This window comes from Lissotriton helveticus, chromosome 1_1 (assembly GCF_964261635.1).
Source record: "Lissotriton helveticus chromosome 1_1, aLisHel1.1, whole genome shotgun sequence".
Classification (NCBI taxonomy): domain Eukaryota; kingdom Metazoa; phylum Chordata; class Amphibia; order Caudata; family Salamandridae; genus Lissotriton; species Lissotriton helveticus.
Genome location: NC_136057.1, coordinates 120173576 through 120199135, shown reverse-complemented (window position 1 = coordinate 120199135; position 25560 = coordinate 120173576). Strand labels below are relative to the sequence as shown.

Below are 25560 nucleotides of genomic sequence, written 5' to 3'. Positions count from 1 at the left end.
GAAATGATTCGCTTTACCACAGTCTATGCATATCTGTCCAATGGCGGGACATTTACCTTCGGGTGGAAATGACAGTCCGTATCTGTAACACGTTTTGTTCTTCTGTGGAGATAGGACCTTGTGTCCCTCTGCCTTGTACCTTGGCTTACTTTTCGTGCTCATGACCGACGCACTTTGGGGGCCTACGGCCTCCATGTCAGTCACTTGGCGATAAGTACGCTTGTCAGCGCAAGCAGCCTTGAGGACTTGATACAAGCTCAGTTTCCATCAGGATTCGTCGTTGAAATGCTTACGACAGACATCCATTGATCACTCTGAGGAGGGTAGCCTCCTCATCATAAATTAATTGAATTTACAGTGCTTTACCAAACATCCAGGCTTTCAACAAACTCATCAATGGTCTAACCTGGTCTCTGGATGAATATATATCTTTTATAATTCACATTTGGCACTGGCTTAAACTTGACATTAAAGGCCTTTTCGATTTGATCATATGTCTTTTCACCTTCTTGTAAATTCTTTTTCATGGCTTCTTTCCTCCTTCACCGGATATGTTTCTCAGGATACTTTATACTCTTTTTCATCTATTGCATCTAGGAACTCTTCAAAAGTCTCTATCCATCCATCGATCACCAATATTCTGTTTTTTTGCAATATCAAACACAGTTGGCGGAATTAAGAATGCAGCAGCCATACAAACATTGGAGGACAGTAGTGGTCTCTCAGGCACTCCCTGTGGAACTTGATCAGACAGAGCTTCTCTAGCGCCTCATGATGTGCTGGCTTCGGGGTCAGCCTTAATGACTTTTGGAGCTTGGATCTCGCCCTGGCTCTCCATCGGAGCACTGTATGTTATGGCTGTCTAAGGAGTTGTTCGGGGCTTCTTAGGCAGCAGCTTTGGTGGTGGGCCGCTTCGTCTGGGGAAACTAGGCAAACCCAACCCAACCCTCTTTCTGGGACTGCTCTCCAGCATGTTGTGAGACAATGATTTGTTGATGGTTTAGAGAAGGAGATAAATCTTTGTACACTACAAGTACATGAAAGCAGATAACACTGGTCGATTTTGTGCTGAAATGTTTCTTCACAAACACCTGGTTAATCTCTGCTTCATAGCATATGAATTTCAGTGTAATATGTACTTCACTATTTCTGTGTGCTTTCCTTCTCCACCTTTAGTTTTCTTACTCCACATAGCATTATCGTATTAATTTGCGTAATGGCGCCATATATTCTATTAGAAGCTGTTTCGTTCAGTTCCTGCCCAGCGACATGTAGACTTTCCGTGTCGCTGTCTTTATCTTTAAGCATTTTATGCAGGTTGGCACTGTGCTGAGACTCCACCAGTGCCAGCATCGATTCTGCACTACAACTGAGGCACATGTGGCACGCACGAGCAGTGTGCTGGACCACGGCAAACTCTCTGTAAGAGTGCTTTTAGTGTACGGGCTTTGTATCCCCTATCTTGTGACCAGTTATAGCTTCCTTACAGCCCAGGTACTCACCAATAACCAAGCCACACATGGAGAGTAGTTGAACACATCTTGATTACACTGCGTGTACGTCAGAACTCAACATTCTACGCCGGCCTTTAACTCATCTCTCCAGATCTTACGTCCTTACCGATGATATAACTTGGAAGTCACTTATGAAGGATCAATGCTACTACTGCAACAATAAGCTTCTTAGTTGCACTTGAAGAAAACAGCTATTGAATTTGTTAGACATGGCCTTCTCTACAGGTTCACCCCCAAACTGGTGCCTTCACCCTTCCTATTACTGCTGAATTTGTTTCTGTTGGCCTTAGGACACCCTCCTGTTCTACGTCACTGTGAACCCATGAGGTACCCTTTGTAAAAGCTCTCAGGACCAACTAGGCTACCCCACTGGTACTTCCTAGCTGCCCGCGGCCAGGACCTGGCCCTAGGCCACCCAGATGCCACTGGTCCTTGCCCATCCCCAGAGTGGGGGTAGTTACCCATGGCATATAGTAGGCATTCTCCACTCTTCCCCTCATAAGGGCAGTTCTATACTGCCACTGATCCTCCAGCCTAGGGTCCGCACCCTCAGGCTGACCAGAAGTCATGTGCGAGGCTTTCCTCCCCCTACCTCTCCTCCTAGGGTTCAGCACTCTCCTCCTTTGAGAGGCCCCCCCAGAACACAACTCTCCCATCAGTTCAGGACCTCTCTCCAGCAACTGGTCTCCAAGCCTAGGGTCTAAACCCTCAGGTTGCACCGGGGTCAGAGGCAAGGGCTCCCTCCCTCTGCACCCCCTTCCAGAGTTCTGCACCCTCCCAACTGGAGCGGTACCCCTGGAAGCCAAACTGGTCAAGACACTGGTTACAGATGTCCCTCCCTCCAGGTCAGGCAGATCCTGAATCTGTCCTCCCACCCAAGGGACCAACCCCTGCCATTGAATACTTGCCTGGTACGCCAGGACTTCTGGGGGCGCACACACCCTCAACCCCATGAGGGTAACACATGACTCATGTGCCGTGTGAAAGTCTGCCTGGCGCAGATCTCCGACCCTTGTTCATCTGACAGCACGCGAAGATCCCCCAGGACAGAAGTGGTGGCACCATTGCCATTCAATGGTGACTCAGTCCTTCTGGCTGGCCCCTGACCCGCTGGTTCTTTCACTGGGGAACACATCCCCCTCTCACCCCTCAATCCGGACTTCTGCACCCTCCCAACTGGAGTGGTACTACCAGACACCAGAACCACTGTAGCTCCGTTTACAGATGCTCCAGGGTCTCCTAACACTAGGAGATCCCCCTCAAATGGATTCCTAGTACAGCCTAGGCCCTCAACCTGGTGTTCCCTTAAGGAACCCTCCAGGCCCTGAGACTGGGTTTCGGGCACCTGGGGACACACAGTCCCACACTCACTCCTACTCCACTGAGACAGGACGTGAGCCCCTACACCCCTCCCATTACACTGGGACCTAGCTGGGATACACTGAACCTCTTCCCCCACACAGGACGGGAAGATACCCAAGCCGCTACTTTTGGAATCACTCTCCAATGCTTTGGCAGAACTTCAGGCACTTATCTAGAAGTGTGCCTCCTGTGCAAGTTCCCAAGGATTAAAGGACTCACACTCCAACAGGTGTTGGCACAACCCCGGCAAACAACAACTGCGCATGTGCCCTTTGATAATCATATTGATCAGTCCCTCAAAATGATGCTCCGGGTTAAATGTCACCCAATCAACCAGTGCATCATAACATTCATCCGCAAACTCCCCCGAAGACTGGTGAGACAGTTTCTTACTGTCCCTGAACTTCAACCTGCACTCCTCTTCTTGGGAACAAGGTACCATACTTTGGGAACTGGGAATGGAACTTCCTGCACTGGACTCCATATTGCTGCCATCACTGGACCCCACCCTCACTGGTGAATCCAGAAAACCACAACTGCACTCAGGGGATAATCTACCCTCCAGAGCTAATTTCTCCCTGACGAAGGCCCTCTCAGCCTCCGCCATCTTCTCCTGCACTAAGACCCTTTCAGTCTCTAGCTTTTTCTCCTCCACCCTCAGCTGCGCTATCTCCTTGGCATGCTCTAACCTGAGCTTCTCCACAGCCAGCTGATGCTCCCTTTCTTCCCTCCTATCTACCCACTCCGATAATGAAAGGGATGGGGCACTGCCCCCGACACTGGCCCCAGCTTGAGACTCCCTATCTATGGGGTCCTCACTATCTACTAGCGTCCCGGTCCTGTCATTTCCTTCCTCCCCTTCAGACTTCACAGGGCCCCCTCGGGCCCACCACCCTCTTGGCATGCGTCCAGGGTCCTCATCTCTTCATTGCGCACACGTTCCCATTCATCCTTCTGCCATTGGATCAGGTTTTTCCAAAGTTTTGACGTGGTGTGTGACCCACTCACTGCTGTGTCTCTCTCCTCACAGAACCCCACCAACTCCCACATACTGTATCTAAACAGACCATAGAAATTAAAGACAGACTCCTTTTTGGCAGGACGCTCAGAGACACGAGCAACACAGGAGACCTAGGTGCAAGAGCTGCAACAGGGGTACGCAATTAAAAAAGGACACTTTTAGGAGAAAAAAATAGAATAAAACTCGGAAACAATAATCCCAAAACACGTGATTATCTAAATGCAGATGTCGCTGTGGCACTGTGCAAATGCAAGTCCTATCCTCACGCTGACCACCAATGATAGAAATGGGATCTCTGGTTGGCTACGGCTTGCGCCAAAGCCAGGCAGAGACCACCACTCTAGTCGAGGCAAGGGAGTTACACGCCAAAGATAACCCCTGCTCACCCCCTTGGTAGCTTGGCACGAGCAGTAAGGCTGATCCCGGAGGCAATGTGTAAAGCGTTTGCACAACAGACACACACAGCAGCAACACCCTAGGCACAACACAAAAGGAACTCCAAACAAGGTTATATAAAAATAGCCTTTGTATTGTCATAAACACATCAGAAACATAATCACACTACTGAAGACTCTGCTTGTGGGGAGTCATCGCCGCAGGGAGGATAATATTGCATCTATTGCATCTTTTGCACACCGTACCTCGCCACACCCGCTCCGCGGGTGCCGCTTCGCCTGTTGAGACAGAGGCTGCCAGACGCATCGAGGGAGCTGTGAACTGCTGGACCCTGGTAGAGGCAAGCAACGGGGCTGCGAGCGTTGCAGGGACTCCATCTCCCAGGAGTCCCTGCCTGACCGACACCCATCTTCCGGTCCGCTCTCTCTGTTGCTCCGCCCGCTGCCCACCTGAGGGGTTTTAAACTCCCAGCGTGTCCTTATTTCGCGGGCGCACTACTGAAGACTCTGATTGTGGGGAGTCATCGCCGCAGGGAGGATAATATTGCATCTTTTGCACACCGGACCTCGCCTGTTGAGACAGAGGCTGCCAGACGCATCGAGGGAGCTGTGAACTGCTGGACCCTGGTAGAGGCAAGCAACGGGGCTGCGAGCGTTGCAGGGACTCCATCTCCCAGGAGTCCCTGCCTGACCGACACCCATCTTCCGGTCCGCTCTCCCTGTTGCTCCGCCCGCTTCCCACCTGAGGGGTTTTAAACTCCCAGCGTGTCCTTATTTCGCGGGCGCACTACTGAAGACTCTGCTTGTGGGGAGTCATCGCCGCAGGGAGGATAATATTGCATCTTTTCCACACCGGACCTCGTCGCACCGCTCCGCGGGTGCCGCTTCGCCTGTTGAGACAGAGGCTGCCAGACGCATCGAGGGAGCTGTGAACTGCTGGACCCTGGTAGAGGCAAGCAACGGGGCTGCGAGCGTTGCAGGGACTCCATCTCCCAGGAGTCCCTGCCTGACCGACACCCATCTTCCGGTCCGCTCTCCCTGTTGCTCCGCCCACAGCCCGTAACCACCCCTATATCTTGGTCGTTGTGTCCCGAAGCGCGGGACGCGCGCGGGACTCAGCTCGGGGCTAAGACCGGGCAAAGAGCGGGCCGTTTGAGGCCGTTCGAGGACGGTAAGGACTGGACTGGGCCTCCCCCTTTGTTGCCATCCCTGCTGTTGTGATATAGCTTTTGTGCCCACTTGCTAGTAACGGTCCCTAGAGAGACTATGTGCTCACGTGCAAGTCGCAGCAAGACTGCCAAAGGAGGGAAAATGTTGAATGGGACCATTGATGATTTCATAACTAGGACTAACACAGCTATTGACATTGAAATCACCAAAATGCAACACAGAGTCTCCATAGAGTTAGATGCAGCTAGAAGATTATCCCAGGATCTAGCCATGTCGAAAAAGTCATCCCTAGGCAATATTGCATCTGCCAAAACCCCCGAGCGCTTGACTGGCCCTCGGCCATTAATTACAAAGGTGGATATCCACCACACTATAGTCACAACTCCATCTGCGCAAGCTATTACCCCAGAGCGGGCCTCTCTTAATCCTAACCAGAGCCCTTTGACGAATGCTTCTGCCCTAGACTTTGGTATCCCTAAAAGCCTCGAGGCGAACAAGAAGAATGCGTGTGTAAACCATAGGGATCTAGTCCAAAAAAGAAAACGCATCGCAAGATCTGCCTATGCTAAGAAGAAGGTCAAAATTGCTAGGGCACAATTTTTCAATAATAGAAGACCCTCTGTACTAAGTGGGGTGGGCGGAGACGTATCCCTAGCCGACCCATGTTTAAGTGGCAAGGAGAACTGCTCGACCACAGATATAGTAGAGATAGATATCACAGATGGGGAGACTCGTCCACATCTCGCCGCGGGGAGTAACGGGGGACCCACGTGCGAGCTAGAGGTAAGCGATGAAGAATTTCTAAAAACAGTATGGGAGACTCTGAAAAAGCTCTTATCCCCCCTTGAACTCAGACTTTCACGCATAGAAAATCATCTTCTTGAGATGGATAAGACCATTGTAACGCTAGCTAGTCTTAGCTTAAAGTACAATGAGCCTAATATCTTGCCGGAAGTGGAGAAAATTGCACAGGCACCAATAGTAGCCCCACCAGTTCAGCCCCCGATAAAACCAATACCCAAACCATGCTCAAAGGCTTACGACCCCATAGCCATCAACCCCCCAGTTAAGGCCCCTACCCAACATCCTGCACAACGAATGCCATCTTTAAAAGAAGTTGCTGCCCCGAGATTTAAAAACATCCTGACCCACCGAACATACCCACAGGGACATCCAAGTGTACAGAACTTCCGTGGGGGCTTCATAGATCTTCCCCCCGAGGCAAGGCCCTATGTGGTGGTGTTAGCCGGAGTGCCTGCATTGGAGACCCAATCCCAAGAAAACTTCTAGTCACTTAAAAACAAGGTAATTCATTGGCTAAATACAAACAGGCAATTACCTAACCACATAAGAAGTAACGTTATAATGGTACGAAGGGTCCCGTGGGTAGGTCCGAAACCCAAATCCATCCCAGGCGACTGTATTGTCGTCTCTTTTGAAGACCCTCTTACGGCACAACACTTATGCTCATGGGATGCACGTGGTGAGAAATCAACTATCGTAGTTAGACCACTTACTTTTTTTTATCCCCCGCGGCCAAGTCCAAACCTTGGGGGGAATTGGTCATTAGCTCGAAACCCTGTGCGGGGTGGGCGAAGAGACGGATGTCTAGGCTCTAATAGCTGGTGGGAAGGGGCACCAACCTTTAACAGGTTTGGTTGTTTAGAAGAGGTAGATTGACTCCCTATGAAAATGGCACCCGCATTTGGCCCTGAATTCATTCTACCTTTTTCGAGTATTGATTCTATGTCATCTAGGTGTACCATACAGAATAACCCACCTGTAAGCCCAGGACCAGGTATAGGGAGGTTAGCGCCTGACACTTTGGACCTTAGCTCTCCCCCAAACTTTTCTATTAATGTGACCACTGACCCTTCTCAAGTTGTGGTCAATGTATCACACACCATGCCAGAGATTAATTGTGTGACTGTACCATTGGAACTAATACCAGTACCCCCTGAGGTGGTTACTCCCTCCGTATGTACATTCCTGACTTGGAAAGTCGCAGGGACGAGAGTTAAAAGGTCAGATCCAACCTGGATTAACTATATTTCTAGACACCAGGTGATAGCCATCCAAGAAACTTGGGACACCTCACCTACCTTTCTATTGGATGGTTTTTTAAGTTTTACAGTACCAGCAACCCCAAGTAATGCGAGGAGAGCGAAAGGGGGGCTTACTTTATTATTTTCTTTAGATCTTGCGGGGTCATTTAATCAGTTGGACTCAGGATCACCCAATATCCTAGTAATAGCATGGTCTGTTTCCCCAGGGTGCACCCTACTTGTTATTAATTTTTACAATGCATGGGGAGGACAAAGAGAAGCGGATCATGTGGAACATTTGGAGAACTTCTTGAATAATTATAGTCAAAATACACTTATTCCCTTTGAGATTCTATTGATGGGGGATTTTAATATTCATAAATGTAAACTGTTGTGTTATTCAGGTGTCTCAGAGGCCCCTAACGGAGCAGACACCCCTCACTTTGAACACACCAAAACAGGAGAAGCGCTCGACTTATTGCTAGCCAGTTTTAATATGTATGAACCATTTAACACAGGAGGAAGTGAGATGGTACCCACTTATAAAGGCTCGCCAAAAGGGTTGGTTATTGATTACATATTCATTTCCCCAGGCCTTATTTCAAAGGTGAAAGATTATAAGGCATTTGCCTCACCCCATAGTGATCACAACCCCCTGTCAGTGGAGTTACACTGGAGTGACTTATGACGCAAGCAAGTAGGACAAACACGGGTTTGCACCATGGCGGTGCCCAGTGACCAGGGCAGACAGCTTAAATGGGGCAGGGTTGTGGAGGGAACGTTTATGAACACCTTAATGCCTAAAATTGAGGGATCACTCGAAATCTGTATGGATCATACCACTCCAAACCCCCAAATTATAGCAGCTTTTGACTTTATCTGTGCACAAACTGCTAGGGACCTTACAAAACCTGCACTACAATTCCCCCCAAAACCCCATAAATGGTTTGATACTAAATGCTCACGGTCCTATAGAGCTCTGAAACAGGCCCTAAAGGCCGAGGTAAGAGATAAGGTTTTAATTTCAAAGTTGAGACAGGACTATAAAGCAAATATCAAGGCAAGGAAAAATTAGATCAAAAATAATGCCTGGAATGATCTCCTAACCATAGATGTTCTCAGAGACAGTAAGCAATTTTGGGACATCATAAACCATTCCTTTTTTTCGGGGGATGATAACAAAGTCACAGATTGTGTGATTCCCGACGAGAAATGGGTGCAGTACTTTAGCAACATATATGGTGGTAACCGTAACGACACAGCTAGAACAATGGAGGGGGACCAGTTTTTATCTGCAGTAGAGTTTACTGAGGAGGAGGTCCGTAAAGCAATAATGGAGTCCTCAAAAAATAAGGCGCCTGGCCCCGATGGTGTGCCGGCGGACCTTTTTAAATATTGCCCGACACTTTGGTCTAAAGTACTAGCTAGAGTCTTTAAGGTAATAAATGAAGGATTCTTCCCTGAAACATGGGCAATGTCTATCATTGTACCCATTTTTAAAAAGGGTAATCGGGAGGATCCAGGGTGCTATCGCCCCATTTCCCTCATTGACTCTGCCTTTAAGATCTTGGGCAGAGTCCTACTGGTCAAATTGAGGGAAAATTTAGAACTATGTGGGGGACTCTCGAATATTCAATATGGGTTCCGAGAAAAACGGGGCACCCTGGAACAATGTTCCAACCTGCACCTTTTGGTCTCCAAATACACGGTGGCCGGGGAGGGGTCGGTATATTTGGCTTTTATGGACCTCTCCTCGGCCTTCGACCTGGTGAATAGGACCAAGTTATGGTCTCTCCTACGTGAGATAGGGATAGAAGAACATCTAGTGGCTCTTATTGCTAGTTTGCATCAGGACCTCTCTGCTAAAATAAGGGTCACTAGGGACGGAAGGTGCACGGAGAGTTTTAGGTCTGAGAAAGGGGTGCGCCAGGGGTGTATCCTGGCCCCCCTTCTCTTCACCATTTATATAAATGGGCTGGTGAAATATTTAGAAGCAGGAATGGCTGATGTGCCGCGTATAGGAGGAGAACGGGTGCCAGCTCTCCTATACGCGGACGATGCCGTGTTAATCGCCCGTACTGGCATTGGTTTACAGGCCCTTTTAGATCGTTTTGGTTCCTTTATGGAGAACCTTGACTTAAAAATTAATGTAACAAAGTCACATACTATGATCATAGGCCGTAAAGGAAATAAGCTGCATGCCAAAACTTTTACCTGCAAGGGTGAGGTTCTTTCAAGGGTTCCTGTTTTTCCCTATCTGGGGGTCCTTTTTGACCAGAGAGGCTCTTGGGCCCCCCCAGATAAAGGCAAAGAGTATAAGTTTAGCACGAAGCTCATCAGCCCTGTTAGCGTTCACAAAAAGATTAGGGGCTAAACCAATGGAGGCAGTGATAAAGGTATATAACAGCAAGTGTATCCCCATTGCCATGTATGGGTCTGCTATGTGGGGCTATGCAAACCTGGATAAAATCCAGAGGGTGGAAAATGGGCTCATTAGAAAATGTTTATCCGTTCCCAAATCCACGCCTACCTTTACGATCCATGAGGAAATGGGTTTGCCTCATATTATTGACAAACTAAAATTAGCCCCACTTCTTTTCTGGACCAAAACATGGCTGAACTCCGAGCTAACACTAAATCATGCAATCCTTAAAGATGTAATTTCAAGGGATAATGCCATAAGAATACCCTGGCTGAAATACATCAGATCAGCTTTTGCCACGCTTGGGAGACCGGAGCTCTTTAATGACCCAACCAACATCAGGAGGGAAGACATTAGATGGATTAAGCAAGAGTTTCTGGAGAGGGCTTGTTTTGCGAGAGAGGAGTTGGAACTGAGGAAACCTTCGGTACGGGCTCACCTAGTTTTAACCACCACTCCCTCTCTGGAACCGTATTTAAAAATCGTCACTAACCCACTCCACAGACTCCTGCTAACAAAATTTAGGTTGAACTTAATTCATTACACACTTGGCAACTTCCCTTTGTGGTCAAAACCTGAAGATGGACCACCCTGTGATTGTGATCAGTTTTCAATACAGGATACCCTCCATTTTATATTTTTTTGTGGTTTGTATACTACTGAGAGGGCAAAGTATTTACTTCCTGTGTTAAAGGCTGCTGGATTTATCCAAGTAAGGCCAGCTTTAATTTTTCTTCAATTGCTGGCTGACACTCAAACCATCTCTAGCGTTGCATGTTTCTTAACAGCTGCCTTCCGATCAAGGAAGAAAAGAATATCTGGGAAAGTCTTATTTTAATCTAATCTTAAAACTGGTTTTATTTGTAATTTTAACCATTGTAAGTATGAAGACAAATGAAATTAATAATTCATGTCATAAATTTGCAATCAAATCTTTTGCTGTTTTAAAAAAATTTGTATTGTATTGTATTTTGTCCTTTTATGATTTTTACAAAAATCGAATAAAGTGTATTTTGACTGACTGACATAATCACATAATATACACTGTGCCAACTGGCACTAGGCAATATTCACAGGGTATTATATACAGGACCAGGCCAATCGGGCCCTGGTCATAACCATCAGAAAAGGTAAGTAAAACACAAGTAATGAAACAACCAGTAACTACTGGTACCTTAATGACCTCAGCATTATCACCTGTAATAAACACATTATGTCTGCATCACTTTGGGCAAACACACATTACACTATCTCCTTGGGCATAAACACATTAGGATAGACCTCATACTCATAAATCACCTTAGGGCCTGGCGCCCTACAAACCTATTAGTCCCCTGGCCAACTGGCCTTCTCAGGGGCTCAAATGCCCTATGTTCCAAATGTCAGGGCTGCTGCCAATGCAGCGGAATTCGCAGTGTGCAATTGCGTTGGGCAGAGGAGTGCATCTCACTCCTGCCTCATTCAGAGATGCCCCCAAAGGAGTGCTGGCCTAAACGTGGCAGCTGCCCTCTACTTGCTGGGCAGCTGTGAAATCCAAAAAGATGGGCACTGGCACCCTCTGTCCCCCACTGGGACTCTAACAAAATAAATGGGCCCACACGTTGCAGCTGCCTGCGCTTCGCTGGGGAGCTGTGGGAATGCACCGGCAGTCCTGGCACTCACTGTGCCTTTGGCGCCCAAAACAATGCCCCACAAGCAATGAGGATGGGCACTGTGCACATGGTAGTCCCGCACTCGGACTCTGAAAATAAACTCGGCCTCAAATGTTGCAGTTGCCCACTGTCACGCGGGGCAACTAACAAAATCTTGCCAACACGGGGAAGAGCACAGGAATGTTGTTGGAGATTAGACTAGAGAAGGGCCCAAAACATTGCAGCTGCCCGCTTCTGCGGTGCAGCGGAGAAAATGCCACAAGCACCGACAATGTGCCTCGAGCTGCACCAACACGGCGGTGCATTCAGCCCCCCCTCACTCACAAGGGTGCACTGGCAGAATTCTCTGGGGTCCCGGTGGGTGGGGGCAGGCATTGACAACGTGCCTCGTCTCTCTTCCACCCCTGGTAACCCCCTCCTCACCTAGTCGGGCGGTCTCTCGCTTTTTTTGGTCCAAGGAGCGCGGGGTAGGCTCCCGTCTGCTTCCTTTTTCCTTTTTCCACAGGAGCGCGGGGTAGGCTCTCGCCTGCTTCTGGCTTCTTGCGGAGTGCCCCGCCCATAACCAGGTCGCTCTGCCTTGCTTCCGTGTCGCCACTGGCAGCGCCGCGGCCACACTTGTAGATCCTCTGTTCTCGGCGGCAGCCTCATGCAGGGGGCCAGAAACGGCGGCGTGGGCTCCCGCTTCGTTTTTTTAAAAAGTACTAATCTGTGGAAACAGCGTCAGTGCGAGGTGGGCACCCACTCTTTCAATAAAGATGATTGCGGGGTAGGCACCTGCCGGCAGCACACACAAATGCAAGGTGGGCTCCTGCTTCAATAAGGAGCTCAGGGAGGAATCCCACACGCCGGGATTCCTTCGCAGCCTCGCACTGCAGCAGGGCCTGCTCCTCTTCCCTTAGGCAACCCAAATACAGCACTCACGAGGCGCTAGGCCACAAAAGTCCTCAAAAAGGCAGAAATAAGAGAGTCCTTGGTGCAGGGGAGACCCCAGTAAAGTGCAGCGAGGCAGTCCAGCACGCTGGGACCCCCAGGAAACAGCAGCCCCTACATTTACAGCATTAGGCTTGGGAAACCAGATGCAATTGGTTTTGGAGCACTCTGTGTATCAGACTCCTCTTCCCTATTGTTAGGTGGGGGCTCAGTGATCAGACGCACCACAGGAGGCGGAGCCAGCATTGTGGAGGGAAGGCACAGCCCTATTCAGGTCCCAGGTGCAACTCCTCCCTCCCATCTGCATGCAGATCTCTCTATTCATTACTGGGCTGACTCACCCTGTCTCCTGGAGCCACCCACACCATCCAGCCCATGTCACTCACAAGCCAGACATGCAATTCACATCAGGCAGGCAGACACACAGCAATGCCAAATTCTAAAAGTGGGATTTCTCCACCACTCACCATAAATCTGTGCACACCATTGCGCAGCATTTATTCTCACAAGTTCATACATACTAAACTCGACCCTGCACTCCTCTCATACCAGGAATTACCATGGACACACATATCCCCCATGCATTCTTGTGGGAGGGCAGTCCAATCTCACCACAGCACTCAGAGAGCGCAGGCACTCTACACTGGGCCACAGTGCTAAAGTGCACAGAGGTCTAAAATCACTACCACCATGTCAGAGCTTAAGGCAAAAAGTTCAGGGGTGAACCTGCTAAAAGGGCCAAGTCCAACACAGATGAAAAGTGGGCGGAGTCTAGGGAAGAGCGAGCGCTGCACTCAGTTTTAAAGTTACAAAATAAACCTTAAACAGCATGGCTGAAGCGGCGAAAAGAGAGGGGGTTGTCTGTAGTGTTGCTTCAGGTGTATTCAGCAGAAGGGGGGTAGGGTTGATGAAGCAATCAGAAAAAAAATGTGAGTAGACTGACAGCAACATACTGGTTACCTTGGACTTCTGTGCATTATATACTAGTATCCCCAAATCTGGGGGGATTGCTGCCATACAGCATTTTTTTAAAATCGGAAACGCCACTCTACTTGAGAATTCTGGAATGCTAATAGATTTGATTACTGTTGTTTTGGCTCACAATGACTTTATCGGGAGTAGTATGATTTTACAGCAAGTTGCAATAACTTAGCATGGCCAGATTATCAGGCACAATCTGTTTTAGGATTTCACCCGATGCATTTGGCTCTTCACAGGGTATCCTTCAGGATCACAACAGTGTTCTTCTTGTTCTATCTGGTGGTGGTGACGTAACAGCTGCATTTCTTATCCCTATGTCATTGTTACAATTGTGTAAGATACTTTCTATAGCCTATTGCAGCCTTGAAAAAGTCTCTGACGAAACACGTGACGGCTGCCTGCCTGTAATGGATTTTACATCTCCAACGCAAGAAAAGTGAATAATTGTGAAAACAAGAAATCACAACAAACATCTCTGATCTTGCAGTACTTCTTTACGGGTCACAAGGCATGGCCATTGGACTTCGCTGAGTGCTTCGGTATTCCTTTGCTCATTTGGAAGCGAGGTGTTAGCAGGATAGGCCTCTTTGACTTAACGAGGGGGAGCAGCTGTCACTTATCACATTGCACATCACAAAGGCTCTGCATGAGCACTCTCACAAAGGAGTTATCACTGGTCTTTTGTGACTCCAGACTAGCTGGGCCCAGGGCAGGGAGGAAGGGGATGCCTGACACGTCATGGCGTGGAAGCCTCTAGAAACTCCTACTAGTGGGCACCAGGTATAAATATTGCACTCCAGACCGCAAAAGAATAAATGAGGTGCCAGTGCCACCTACTGTTCCTTTTAATACTTCATGCCAGTAAAAACAACTCTCAACAAAGTCCCACAAAATTATAGTGTCCGAGACAATTTACATCAATGACACCTAGTGACCCCTCCTAACATATCTCACCATTAAAATGAACTCTCAACCATGTTCCACAATGCTAAAGTGCAAGATGTTCTCTTGCGAGTATACTCTGTTTTTATATCTACACTGTTATTCTAAGCGTACATGGGGATTGTTTTGCCCATCTTATTCCAATATTATCTCGTGCATATACTGTCATCTCAAGTTGATGCTGCTTCCTATCCTACCATGTGCCTATAGCAGTGACCCATCCTTTGTGATGTCTACTAGTCTATGCTGATATTGATATACTACCTATGATGTGGGTGTATAACTTGTATATATGCCCTCGGATATAAAGGACATTTCTGCAGACTGACCGATAAACTCCATCACAACCACCAGCTCCTAGATACCGTGGCCACTAAAAACCCAGTGACAACAGGCCCACTGGCGCTTTTCAGCATTCAAGGCCCCCATTTCCTCAAAGGGATACTACCAGATCGCCTTGGTGACCTTTTTCACACGCCTCTGACACTCACATCCCACTCTTCCAAAGAAGTGCCCACCAACCGTCCATTGAAAGGGCCCAATGTTACAATCAGGCAGCCATCTCAGCTGTTGGAGGCTGCCTCTTGACCACTATGCACAGCTCTGAATGCTTCTCCTGAAGTCTAACTTTGGTTATCCCCAGAAACAACTTCTGAGTATCACTTCAACTTCGGGAACGTGGAAAGATACGCCCCCAACTCATTTCTGCAAAACCTCTCCAAACACGCTGCTAAAAAGTACAAACACAAAATCCTTAAAGAACACCCAGAGACACTGATAACAGACATCTTGTCAATCCAACACACGGAAGTCTTAAAATGGACTTCATCTTCTACACTACGAAACCCGCCAAAAGGAGAGAAAATATCATTCAACACCTTCATGTAACTAATGCTACCAATGTCCCTTATGGATCTAAATAAACAATATCCCTATCCCAGAACTTTAGCGGAGGTGGGTCCATAACTATATACAGAAATGGAAACATCCTAATCCAAGCCACTGAACAAAATTATCTATTTTCCACTTTCCGGCTCTCTGCGCCGCCATGCCATTCGCTCCCACCACCACCCCTCCACCCTCTCCCATGCACGCCCTCATCTACTAGCTGAACCTTCTACTCCCAAACCCCCTCGCACTGCCCCCACCTCTACCCCCCCTACAGCCTCTCTGATCCACAGACGCACTGAAGCTTCTGTTTCGATACCAAAACTACTTGCCCCCTCTGCATGGCACACCTCCACTGCCCAGCTTCACTTATCTATCCCACTGGAATCCTCTCAGTCCTCCAACCACAGCAGGCTGGATACTACATTAGCCCAGGAGCGGCCTGTGCAGGTAAGAGCAGTGGGGGGCCGGGGGAATGCGACAGACGATGACAAGGGAAAATTAAATAAATCATTCCCCCCTCCTTGTCATCTATTGAATCCCCCCACCCGGCCCCACCACTCTTACCTGCACGGGCCACTCCTGCATTAGCCTCCGCCCCGAATTCAGCCGAGCTTCACCGCACTCCACTTCCTACCTCTGACCCAAACGCCACTCAACTGATCCCTATAACAGCCCAGCTTGAACTCACAATCAACACTATTCTGGATGAAATCTCGTAAGAACGCAAAGATTACCTACTTCCTGCCCCAGCTTCACGCATCTATTGCGTACATTGATCCTGCCACAAACATACACTCTGATCCCCTATCCTTTACCCCTAGACAAACTATCCCCTATATCCATCACCAACTCAAACATAGATGCACCACGACTGAAATCACGCAACGGGAAACTGAAATGCTGAGCAACACGTATGACAATGCCCCGAGCAAGCCTTGTCGCCGCCAGATCCCGGTCATCCTTGGCATGAGTAGAACCCTGAACATCACTCGCCCTCCCAGCTGGCCTACCCAAATAACAACCATCCAACCCTGTCAGCCTGGTCCAAGATCACTACCTACGTGTTGCTGCATGCTACTAAACTATCAGTCAGCAGTCAAGCATACCACTCAAATAGCCGAAACCATCCTAGGACACAAAATTGACATCTGCTTTCCAACTGAAACCCGGCTGAATGACCACTCATCCTCTTTTATCAATTTCCGAAACCCACAGGGCTTCTCAATCATCCGTACGACCGCTAAGATCGTATTGACGGTGGATGAACCATTATACACAACAACTATCTGTGCTTAACTCCATTCCTAAACACGAAATACCCTACCTTTGAATATGTAGGAGTTCAACTCTCCTCCAAAGGCCCCAACTCTATCAAAATTCATGTTATCTATCACCCTCCTGGTGAAAAATGACAAACCTTTGAGGACTAAACAAACCTATTAACGCAAAACTATCTTAAAGGCAGCGCAGACGATCTACTAGGAGACCTGAATCTGCACTTGAACAATGCCAATGATCCAACAGTACAAGCCCTTTCCACCCTCCTGGAAGCGAACGATCTCACCCAACACTGCAATAAACAAACTCATGCCAAGGGCTCTATCCTTGTGTTGTATATGACTCTAGGACCCTAGTGTAATTTTCCCGATTCATGGCCATATATAGGTATAAATTACCCTATCCTTATATAGGCATAGAAATCATAACCATATTTAGACTTAGCCTATGCAGCCCAAATACGGCATGGCTACTTCCGCTAGTTCTGAGAATTTACAACGATTTCTTAGAAAAACCCGCCATCAGCAGCTAGGGACTTCCCCTTGCTTGAATACTAATTTATCTAAGAAATCATGGAGTTTTCAAAGAGCTGAGTCTTTGATGACGTTATTATGTCCAACCGTACGTCAAACTCGGCACCTTCAAGGTATAAATATGCCCACATTTGCCCAGACAAACACACGGTGGTTTGGAGCAGTTCGACTATCTACTTGCCCGACGCATCATGCCACAGCAAGTGCCGAAGGAGGCCGACCCTCCAGCAGTCGCACTGAGAGTCGCTGTCATTTCTTTTGCCAAGAAATCCAGCTCCAGTGTTTCCAGGCCACCTTTGCGGGTTGCTGGGAAATCGAGTCCTGAGAGAGAGAGATACAAGACCTCCTTCATTCTAAACCAAGGTACAGAGCTGATTAGACCCTTAGAGAATTCTTGGAATAGATTCTTGGCAAAAAGAATACTGTAACTAAGCTACACCTCACTTATTTCTTCCCTTGTACTAGACCTAGGTTAGGTACACCGGGGTAGACGTATTTTAGAAGCACCAGTTGAGTACTTTTAGTCATTATTTATTAATGTATGTATTTTATGTTATTTTATATGGCTTAGAAACCATACCATGCTTTTACAGCACTACTTTATAATACTCCGTATTATATGCCGTGTACTTTATAACCAGTATTACGATTGTAGCAGTTCATTTCTTGTGCTTGAGAAAGAAGACTGTTCAATTAATACTTTTATTGAAAACGCCCGTCTCTCTATTTTCTCTGCACCTCTGGTGAAACGAAGCATGCACGATTGACTGAGTGAAATAACTATCTATTGTTTCCGTGACTCTAGAGATTGATTTCTTTTTCTTGCGAAACACAGTTGTCATGTTTATGCGGTTGTCAGAAACTAATGCCTTCTTGTCTATTCGAGAAAGTTTCTAGTGACCTCTGAGCTAGCTGGCACTCACAATTAAGTCCAATATATTCGGCAGAGACCTAGTAGACCTCAGTCCTACGTCTACACTATAGTATATGTTATTCCAATGCGCAGAGCCTATTGGGAATATAGGAACTACACTACATTTGATGCAATCACCTCTAAGCAGAACACCTTATCCCTCTGTTCTATCCTACCCACCGACTGGACTTACCACCACCTAATTCTTTTCAATCTCAATGCCATCCAACCAAAGGCCCACCCCCAAAATACCCGGCCCAAGTACTGAGCGAGGAATATACACTGAATCTCCCAGGCAGAGTTAGAAGCGTTAGTCAGTTCCCAAATTCCAAGGTGCTGATCTCACAGCCCACTACAACAGAAACATGGGAGAACTCCTCGACATAGACGCCCCATTGAAACTCAAGAAATCAAGAAGTATCCCTTCCAGATCTTGGTTTAACAAAGAGCATAACAAAGAGGCAACAACTCCGGTTGGCTGAAAGACACTGGAGACAACAACCCTTGTTAACATCCTGTGATACCAGGAGCTAAACGCATAAAATACAAAAACATTTCTTCAGAGAAGAATCCCCCTTCTTCTGAGCCCAACTTAACGGTTCTAGGCACAGACCTAAAGACCTTCTCAACATCATCAAACAGCAAACCTCCTCTTTCCCTCAACACTCAATAAATGACTCTACCATGTGTTGCGAAGAGTTTGCAACATTCTTCTCTGAAAAATTATCTAACATTGAAATCTCTCTTGACCCACCCATCTCTCCGTCCTACACCAAAGATGCCCCACTTAACAAAGAGGGTCTACCCAAGGCCCTACCTCCAACTAATGGTCGTCTCACCAAACTCACCCTATGCCAGTTGGACTGAATTCGACTATGTCCCTTAAGAAGAAGTACTCCAATTACTCGCTTGCATGAAACCAACATCGCACATTTCCGATCCCCTCCATCCTGAGCGTGTCAATAATCACAGTCACATCATATCTCGCCTGCATGGACCAAAATCATCAACTCCTCCTTTTACGAGAAGCTCCAGGCCAACCTGCCTCAAACTCGGCCAAGTCACCCCCCTCATCAAACAACACAGATGCCGACTAGAACAACCTTAACAATTACAGACCTATATTTATTCACATTTACCTTCAGAAGCAAGTCTCATCAAAGCACAAGAGTGCCTGACGAACGTGGTAGTCCATACGCTGATACTTTTCAGACTGGATTATTGGAACTCTTTCGTGTCTGGCCTTCCCCGAGAAAATTAGTATCACTGAGAGAAATGCTTCATACAGTTTTCCACTTTGTGACAGGTCACAACATTTTTTATTCACATTTCTTCTGTACTTCGCATCCTACAATGGCTTTCAATTGAAGCAACAGACCAATGTAACACTGAATGCATCACCCACAATGCCCTCCACAACTCCACACCCTCCTACTTGGTTGAAAAACTCAAAATCTCTGGATCTGAGCAAGGATCGAGAATTCGTAAAGTCCTCCTGCTGGAATAAGCGACATTCAGGCAAGAACGCTTTATAAAGCTCGCCTTCTCTGCCAGCGCTACAAGGATCTGGAACTCCCTTCCACAACCACCTTGAACAACCACAAGTCTTGCCACAATTATAAACTCAAAATCCTCCTATTTGAGAGACGCTCTGAATAATAAATCTGTGGTCACTTTTCTGCATCCACTTTTCCAATGTATCCAGATATTAACTGTTTCAACTTTCTCCCCTGAAGTGAATTGTGGGATTAGTCTATTGCTTATCTGTTATTTTATGGCACATCTAATCTGCAGTTTGGTCGTTCTTCTTTAGAAAAGTGCCTCAATGTCCTTCAGCCAAGATTGTGAATGAAAAAAAATATTTATGAAAAAAGCATTTATATAGCGCATGGCTACCCAAGGGCATCCCAGCTCTTATCATGACACCTTGTCCACCTCAACTGATCATGGAAAGAGGAAGATTTTAAGCAGACGGAGGAAAAAGGAAGGTTTTAAGCTGCTTCCTAAATCTAAGATGGCATGATTCAAGTCGTAGAAACTCTGGAAGCTGGTTCCAGAACTTGGCTGCATTATAGGAAAACCGTCGACCCCCAGTTCGTGACCGCTTGATCACAGGAACTACAAGTATATAAAACCACAAAAATAAACACATTTTGTATAATAAAAAGAAACCAGAAAAAACATCTTTTTGAAAAGTTTGTACAGATTTTTTAAAAGATTCTAAAGTTATTAGCAAAGAAATAATTACTTTTCAATAGAAACTCTTATAACCACAAACTATGTGGGAGGGAAGGAAGGAAGAGCGAGAGAGAGAGAGAGAGAGAGAGAAAAATAGAAAGAGAGAAAGACAAAGACAGAAAGAGAAAGAGAGAGAGAGAGTGAGAGGGAAAGAGTGAGAGAGAAAGAGAAATAGAAAGGAAGTATGATAGAAAGAAAGAGAAAGAGAAACAGAGAAACAGAGAAAGAGTGACAGAGAGAAAGAAGGAGGGGCAGAGAGAGAGAGAGAGAGAGAGAGAGAGAGAGAGAGAGAGACAAAGATAGAGAGAAAGAGAGAAGGATAGAAAGAAAGAGAAACAGAGAACGAGAGGGAGAGAGAGAGAGAGAGAGAGACACCATGGTTTAAGTGAGTTGCAAATAATTTTTTACAATAAATTAAGATGTTAAAAGCAATCCCAATAATAACTTCAACGTGACCTTTGTGTTTTAGATCCAAGACTGCCAGACAGCGCTAAAGACATCGTGGGGATATTCAGGAAGCATCAGTGGGAATACATTCCACCCATTCCTTACCATTGGATTTGTGGTTTGTAACTCACATCCGTCCCTCCAGCTGCCCAAACCTTGTTTACTGTATTCTTCCACAAACACGCTTTCTGTAAGAAGGCCTTTAAATTAACCCTGGGCATAGTTGGTGTAGTAACACTATGCGTAGCTTCACGTAGTATACTTTGAACTTTGCGTAGTACTGAACTTTGCGTAGTGCATAGCTGATGGCACTGTGTACTTGTCTACACTGTGCAATAATTGCAAATGGCATCTTGCACAGCACCAGTTATAATGAAATAAGTATCTTGCTAAAGAGCATATAGCACTTTTACAAAAGTGAATGTAAAATTAACAAGCAGTGAGAGAGGTGATGATTTTGGGATCCTCCCTAACCTAGGGAGAGAACCAAGCAGACACCTTGAAAACAAAAAGCACATCTTATTGAACGATTTGGTGATGATCCCATCCTCTTAGGACCACCCCAAGCACAGTTATTGGCAAAAAAACAATCCCAACCAAAGGCCCTGCAAAGTATTATGAGATGAGATTAGCAGTGGGCAGTGAATATTATAGTATCCAACATCAAAATAATTCTACAAAGAGCTGCAGTTCAACTGGTCGTTACTAGGTGTCCCTCACGAGAAATGAAAAAGCATTGAAATTATTCTTACATCAAGCTGCAGTTCCACTAGTCGTTACTAGATGTCCTTCATGAGTCAAATGCAAACGCTTCATGAAAGGGTTTCAATGCTTTTGTATTTGACTTGCAATATCCTTAGAAGGTGCGGCAGGGGGTACTTTATCCCTAATATATTTTCACTGATTATGGTTAAAGTGAAGTTGTAGATGGCTCTGTTAAAACACATTAATGGGTCTTCTAAAAAAAATCAGAAATTCACTTAAAAACAAGGGTAAAGTGCATATATGGTTAAGACTTAAAGCCGAACAAACTCCTGAAATTTGCAAGTTATGGTTAGAACCACAATCCGTAACTCGCAGTACGGGTGTGCAAACACTAACTCGGCATGTTACGTGTGATGATGCGATGACATTTTCATAGTTAAAGAGTTTGCTAAAGGCAGGATGCTGCTGTAGGGAGATCATGGCTACTTTTGTCTGCCCATAAAACAATTAACTCTTTACTGAGCTAGAGGTTGGGAGGGTGAACTCACAAGTGACACATAACCAATCACTTTGTGTATCTATCATGAGGTGGTGTGCACTCCTGGAGAACCCTACAGTGGCAACAACATCCCTGGTCGGCCCTGCTGTTGAGGCCGAATACAGACTAGGATTTTTAGATCAGGAACTGGAGACGACTGCGTTTTACCCACTGTAACTGTGCAACAGGAAACAGTTCCCTCTCTAGACTGCGCATGTCTTCTATTCTCAATGAACACCACATCACTTGCATCCGACTATTACGTGTGATTCTGGCCAGTAATTCCTCCCATGAATAGCGCTATTTACAGTTCCTCAGCCTGGAATGGAGATGAACAAGGAAGGACGAGAGCTACTGGCCTACATGTCTCATGCAGAGTCCCATTACCAGGCCTGTTTCTGCACAGGAAGGATGCAGTCCTGTGTAGAACCCGAGAAGAGTGCAGGGACACATCTGCACCCTGTGTATTCTGGGGTCAGTATCGCTCAGTGGGTTCCACCCAAACCCAAATGATCCCCTCGGAGACATTCTAAAATCTGCCCATATACATTCTAAAGAGGTTACATGTGTTAGTTGACTCCACGTGCCCATGTATAGCGAAACACATACCTGGGGTGGCTTTGGACGGCAATAAATGTGATTTTGCATTTCCTCTCTTCATTGAGTCTTCATCTGCAGTATTTGTATCCAGTCCCAGGAATGATGGAGGCACAGACTGACCCCGCTCATCAGGACAGAGCCGTTCTGGCTTGCAGTTCTGATGTTGATGCTGTGATTCAGGGTGCAGTAGCTTGTTGTTCTGATCTGAACCCTGTGCATCAGTATAGGGAGTTTCTAGCTTGTAGTTCTGATTTGAATCCTTCTCCTCAGGGTGCAGTGGTTTCACAGTGTAGTTCTGATCTGGTTCCTGTGCTACAGGAAGCACTGACTCTAGCTCTCGGTCCTGTGCCGCAGTGTGCAGTGGTTCTAGCTTGTAATTCTGATCTGAACCATGTGCATCAGTATAGGCAGGGTCTAGATTGTCATGTTTGTCTGGTTCCTGTGCTTCAGGGCGCATAGATTCTAGCTCGTAGTTCAGGTTTGGATCCTGCGCATCAGGAAGTTCCTGCTTCAAGCAAAGGTGTTGCTGTAGACGCTGGGTTTGTTGTGACCCCAACTCATCAAAGGACAATAGCCCAGACTCTAAGTGTTCGTGTGAATACATCCCATCAGGTGGCACAGGTTGTAGGCTGCGGTTCTCCTGGGGATCTTGGAAATCAAAATACATCAATTCTTCCTCCATAGGATCATCAGGTTCCTTCCCATCCGGTAGCACGGGTTGAACACAGTAGTTTTGCTGTGGTTCGTGTCCATCAGGAAATGTTGTGTGTGGGCAGAGGTTCTGTTGCTGGTCCCAGCTTTTAGTAGACAATGGGAATGGTTCTTGCTTCAGGTGCCCATCTGGTTCCCTCTTTTCTGGGAACGCCGATTGTATGCTGTGGTCTTGATGTGGTGTCCGCCCATCAACAAATTCCAAGTGAAGGCACTGCTTTGCCTCCAGTGATCTGCCTGGAGGATCTGTCTGAGGGCACCTGGATACAGTACAATCCTGCTGTACTCCATTTCCATCTGGAAACCCAGATTGCATGCACAGGCCTCGCTTCAACTCAAGTACGTCTGGAAACCCAGGTTGCGGGCACTGGTCTCGCTTTGACTTGTGTACATCTGGAAACCCAGGTTGCGGGCACTGGTCTCGCTTTGACTTGTGTACATCTGGAAGCCCAGGTTGCATGCACTGGTAATGCTGCGACTCTTGTACATCTGGAAACCCAGGTTCCATGCACTCATCCTGCTGCGACTCGTTTACATCTGGAAACCCTGGTTGCACGCACTGGTCCTGCTGTGGGTCACATCGATATGGAAACATTAGCTGTAAACAAAGGTTTGGCTCCTCTGGACGCCCTTGAACATTGGTTGGAGAAGAGAGTGTACAGGCCTGCTTTGGTGCACGCCCATCATAACACACGGTCTGAAGACACAAGCTCGGTTCCCCTGGCCTATCAGGCTGAGGTGTCGCAGGAGACCGCCTAACAGCACAATCTCTAATGCTCACTGGACAGACCACCTCCAAAGTACCTCCAGCATTATCTAGGGAACCTTGATCCTTTTCTATCCAGATTTTCTTAATCAGCCCAGCGACTCTAGAAGGTACGTCCTCCACAGTATTCTGCAAGTTATCCAGTTTGGCTTCCAACTCCTCCAGCATGGATAGAAGGATAATGTGAGGCAGGTTCTCTGGCAGTGGTTCCAGTTCCTGGTCCCTCTGAGCATCATTTCGGGATCTTGAATTTGAGACGTCATGAAGAGGTAAAGATGGGACTGTGGCTCTTATGGATTCATGTGAACCCTGCGCATTCATTTTCTTTCCTGGAGTCCGTCTTCTCCCCATTCTGGTCTCAGTATCTGCAGAGGAGAGGAAAAGAGAAAAGGCAACACGTTACCACAGGACAACTAGGTCAAAATACTCCTTCCTATCTCATCAACCCTAGTGTGATCGGAGGAAATTGCGAATTTCTAAAACCAGAAAAAAATTCAATCATTAAAATTTAACAATATCCATCACATAGTTAATATATTATGAAAGGCACGAATTTGAGATGTGTTTCCAAGACTATGTCTGGTCCTTGGTCTGCTCAAATTGCACACTTGTATGAAAAATTTTTAATACTGTAACAGCCCTGCAGCAATGAAAGGTTTGTAGTACCCTAGCAGACAGGACTGCGCTACCCTAGCAGACAAGACTGCGCTACCATCCTCACTTGCACTGTACACCTCTCTTTTGCAATATTCAGTTCAGTGACTGAAGCACGCGCCAACATACCAAACCTCTACAAGATCTACAAAATGCTTCTTATGTCATTGCATATATAGAGAGCATGTTCAACCTGGGGTTTCTTGGCACTGAATCAGAAATACATAAAAGAGCACACAACCAATCAGACCAGGGAAGAATCTAGCATGAATAGGCTTGTGGGCTGTCAGATTTCTGGGACAACACTTGAAGTTAGATTCAAAATGGATTTTGCTGGGAGAGCACTCCGAATGGAAGGAGCTTGTACCAAAGCTGCGTCCACCTGATCTGACCCTCTAAACGTAGCAGGTTCCCCTGAAGTAGGAATAACAAGCTGGCAATATCCACATAAAATGTTTTTGCAAGGCTCCCCGTCCACAAAAGGTGTCAATTCAGGACGCTGACCCACAACTACAAAGCCCTGCAAAACCAAGGACCAGCTTATATCAACCACCACCTAAGGTTCCACCAACCCTTCAGACATCTGCGCTCCACCTCCCTGTCTCACACCGCTCCGCATCCGCCGAAGCAACCGTAGAGGACGCTCCTTCTCCTACCTCGCAGCAAAGTCCTGGAACAGCCTCCCCCTCCCCCTCCAGCCTCAACCTCCATTCAGGGAGGGACTCAAGACCTGGTTGTTCAACTGATTCACCCGAGCAGCATGGCTACCAGTGCCTATATACCCTAGTGGGTAATTAGCTGGACTTTATAAATCTGCTTCGATAAAACCCTCACAATACTTTAGAGGACAAC

The 25560-nt window shown here is 46.9% G+C and overlaps 1 protein-coding gene across 1 annotated transcript in view; it reads right to left on the bottom strand.

Moving 5' to 3' along the window:
• The window catches only part of LOC144768105 (uncharacterized), a 32774-nt gene extending 8369 nt beyond the window's left edge, over positions 1 to 24405 (bottom strand). The window contains exon 1 of the mRNA XM_078651511.1: positions 22587 to 24405. Coding sequence (XP_078507637.1) covers positions 22587 to 24405 — 1819 coding nt within the window. The remainder of the gene's footprint in view (positions 1 to 22586) is intronic.
• Positions 24406 to 25560: the final 1155 nt, after the last annotated feature.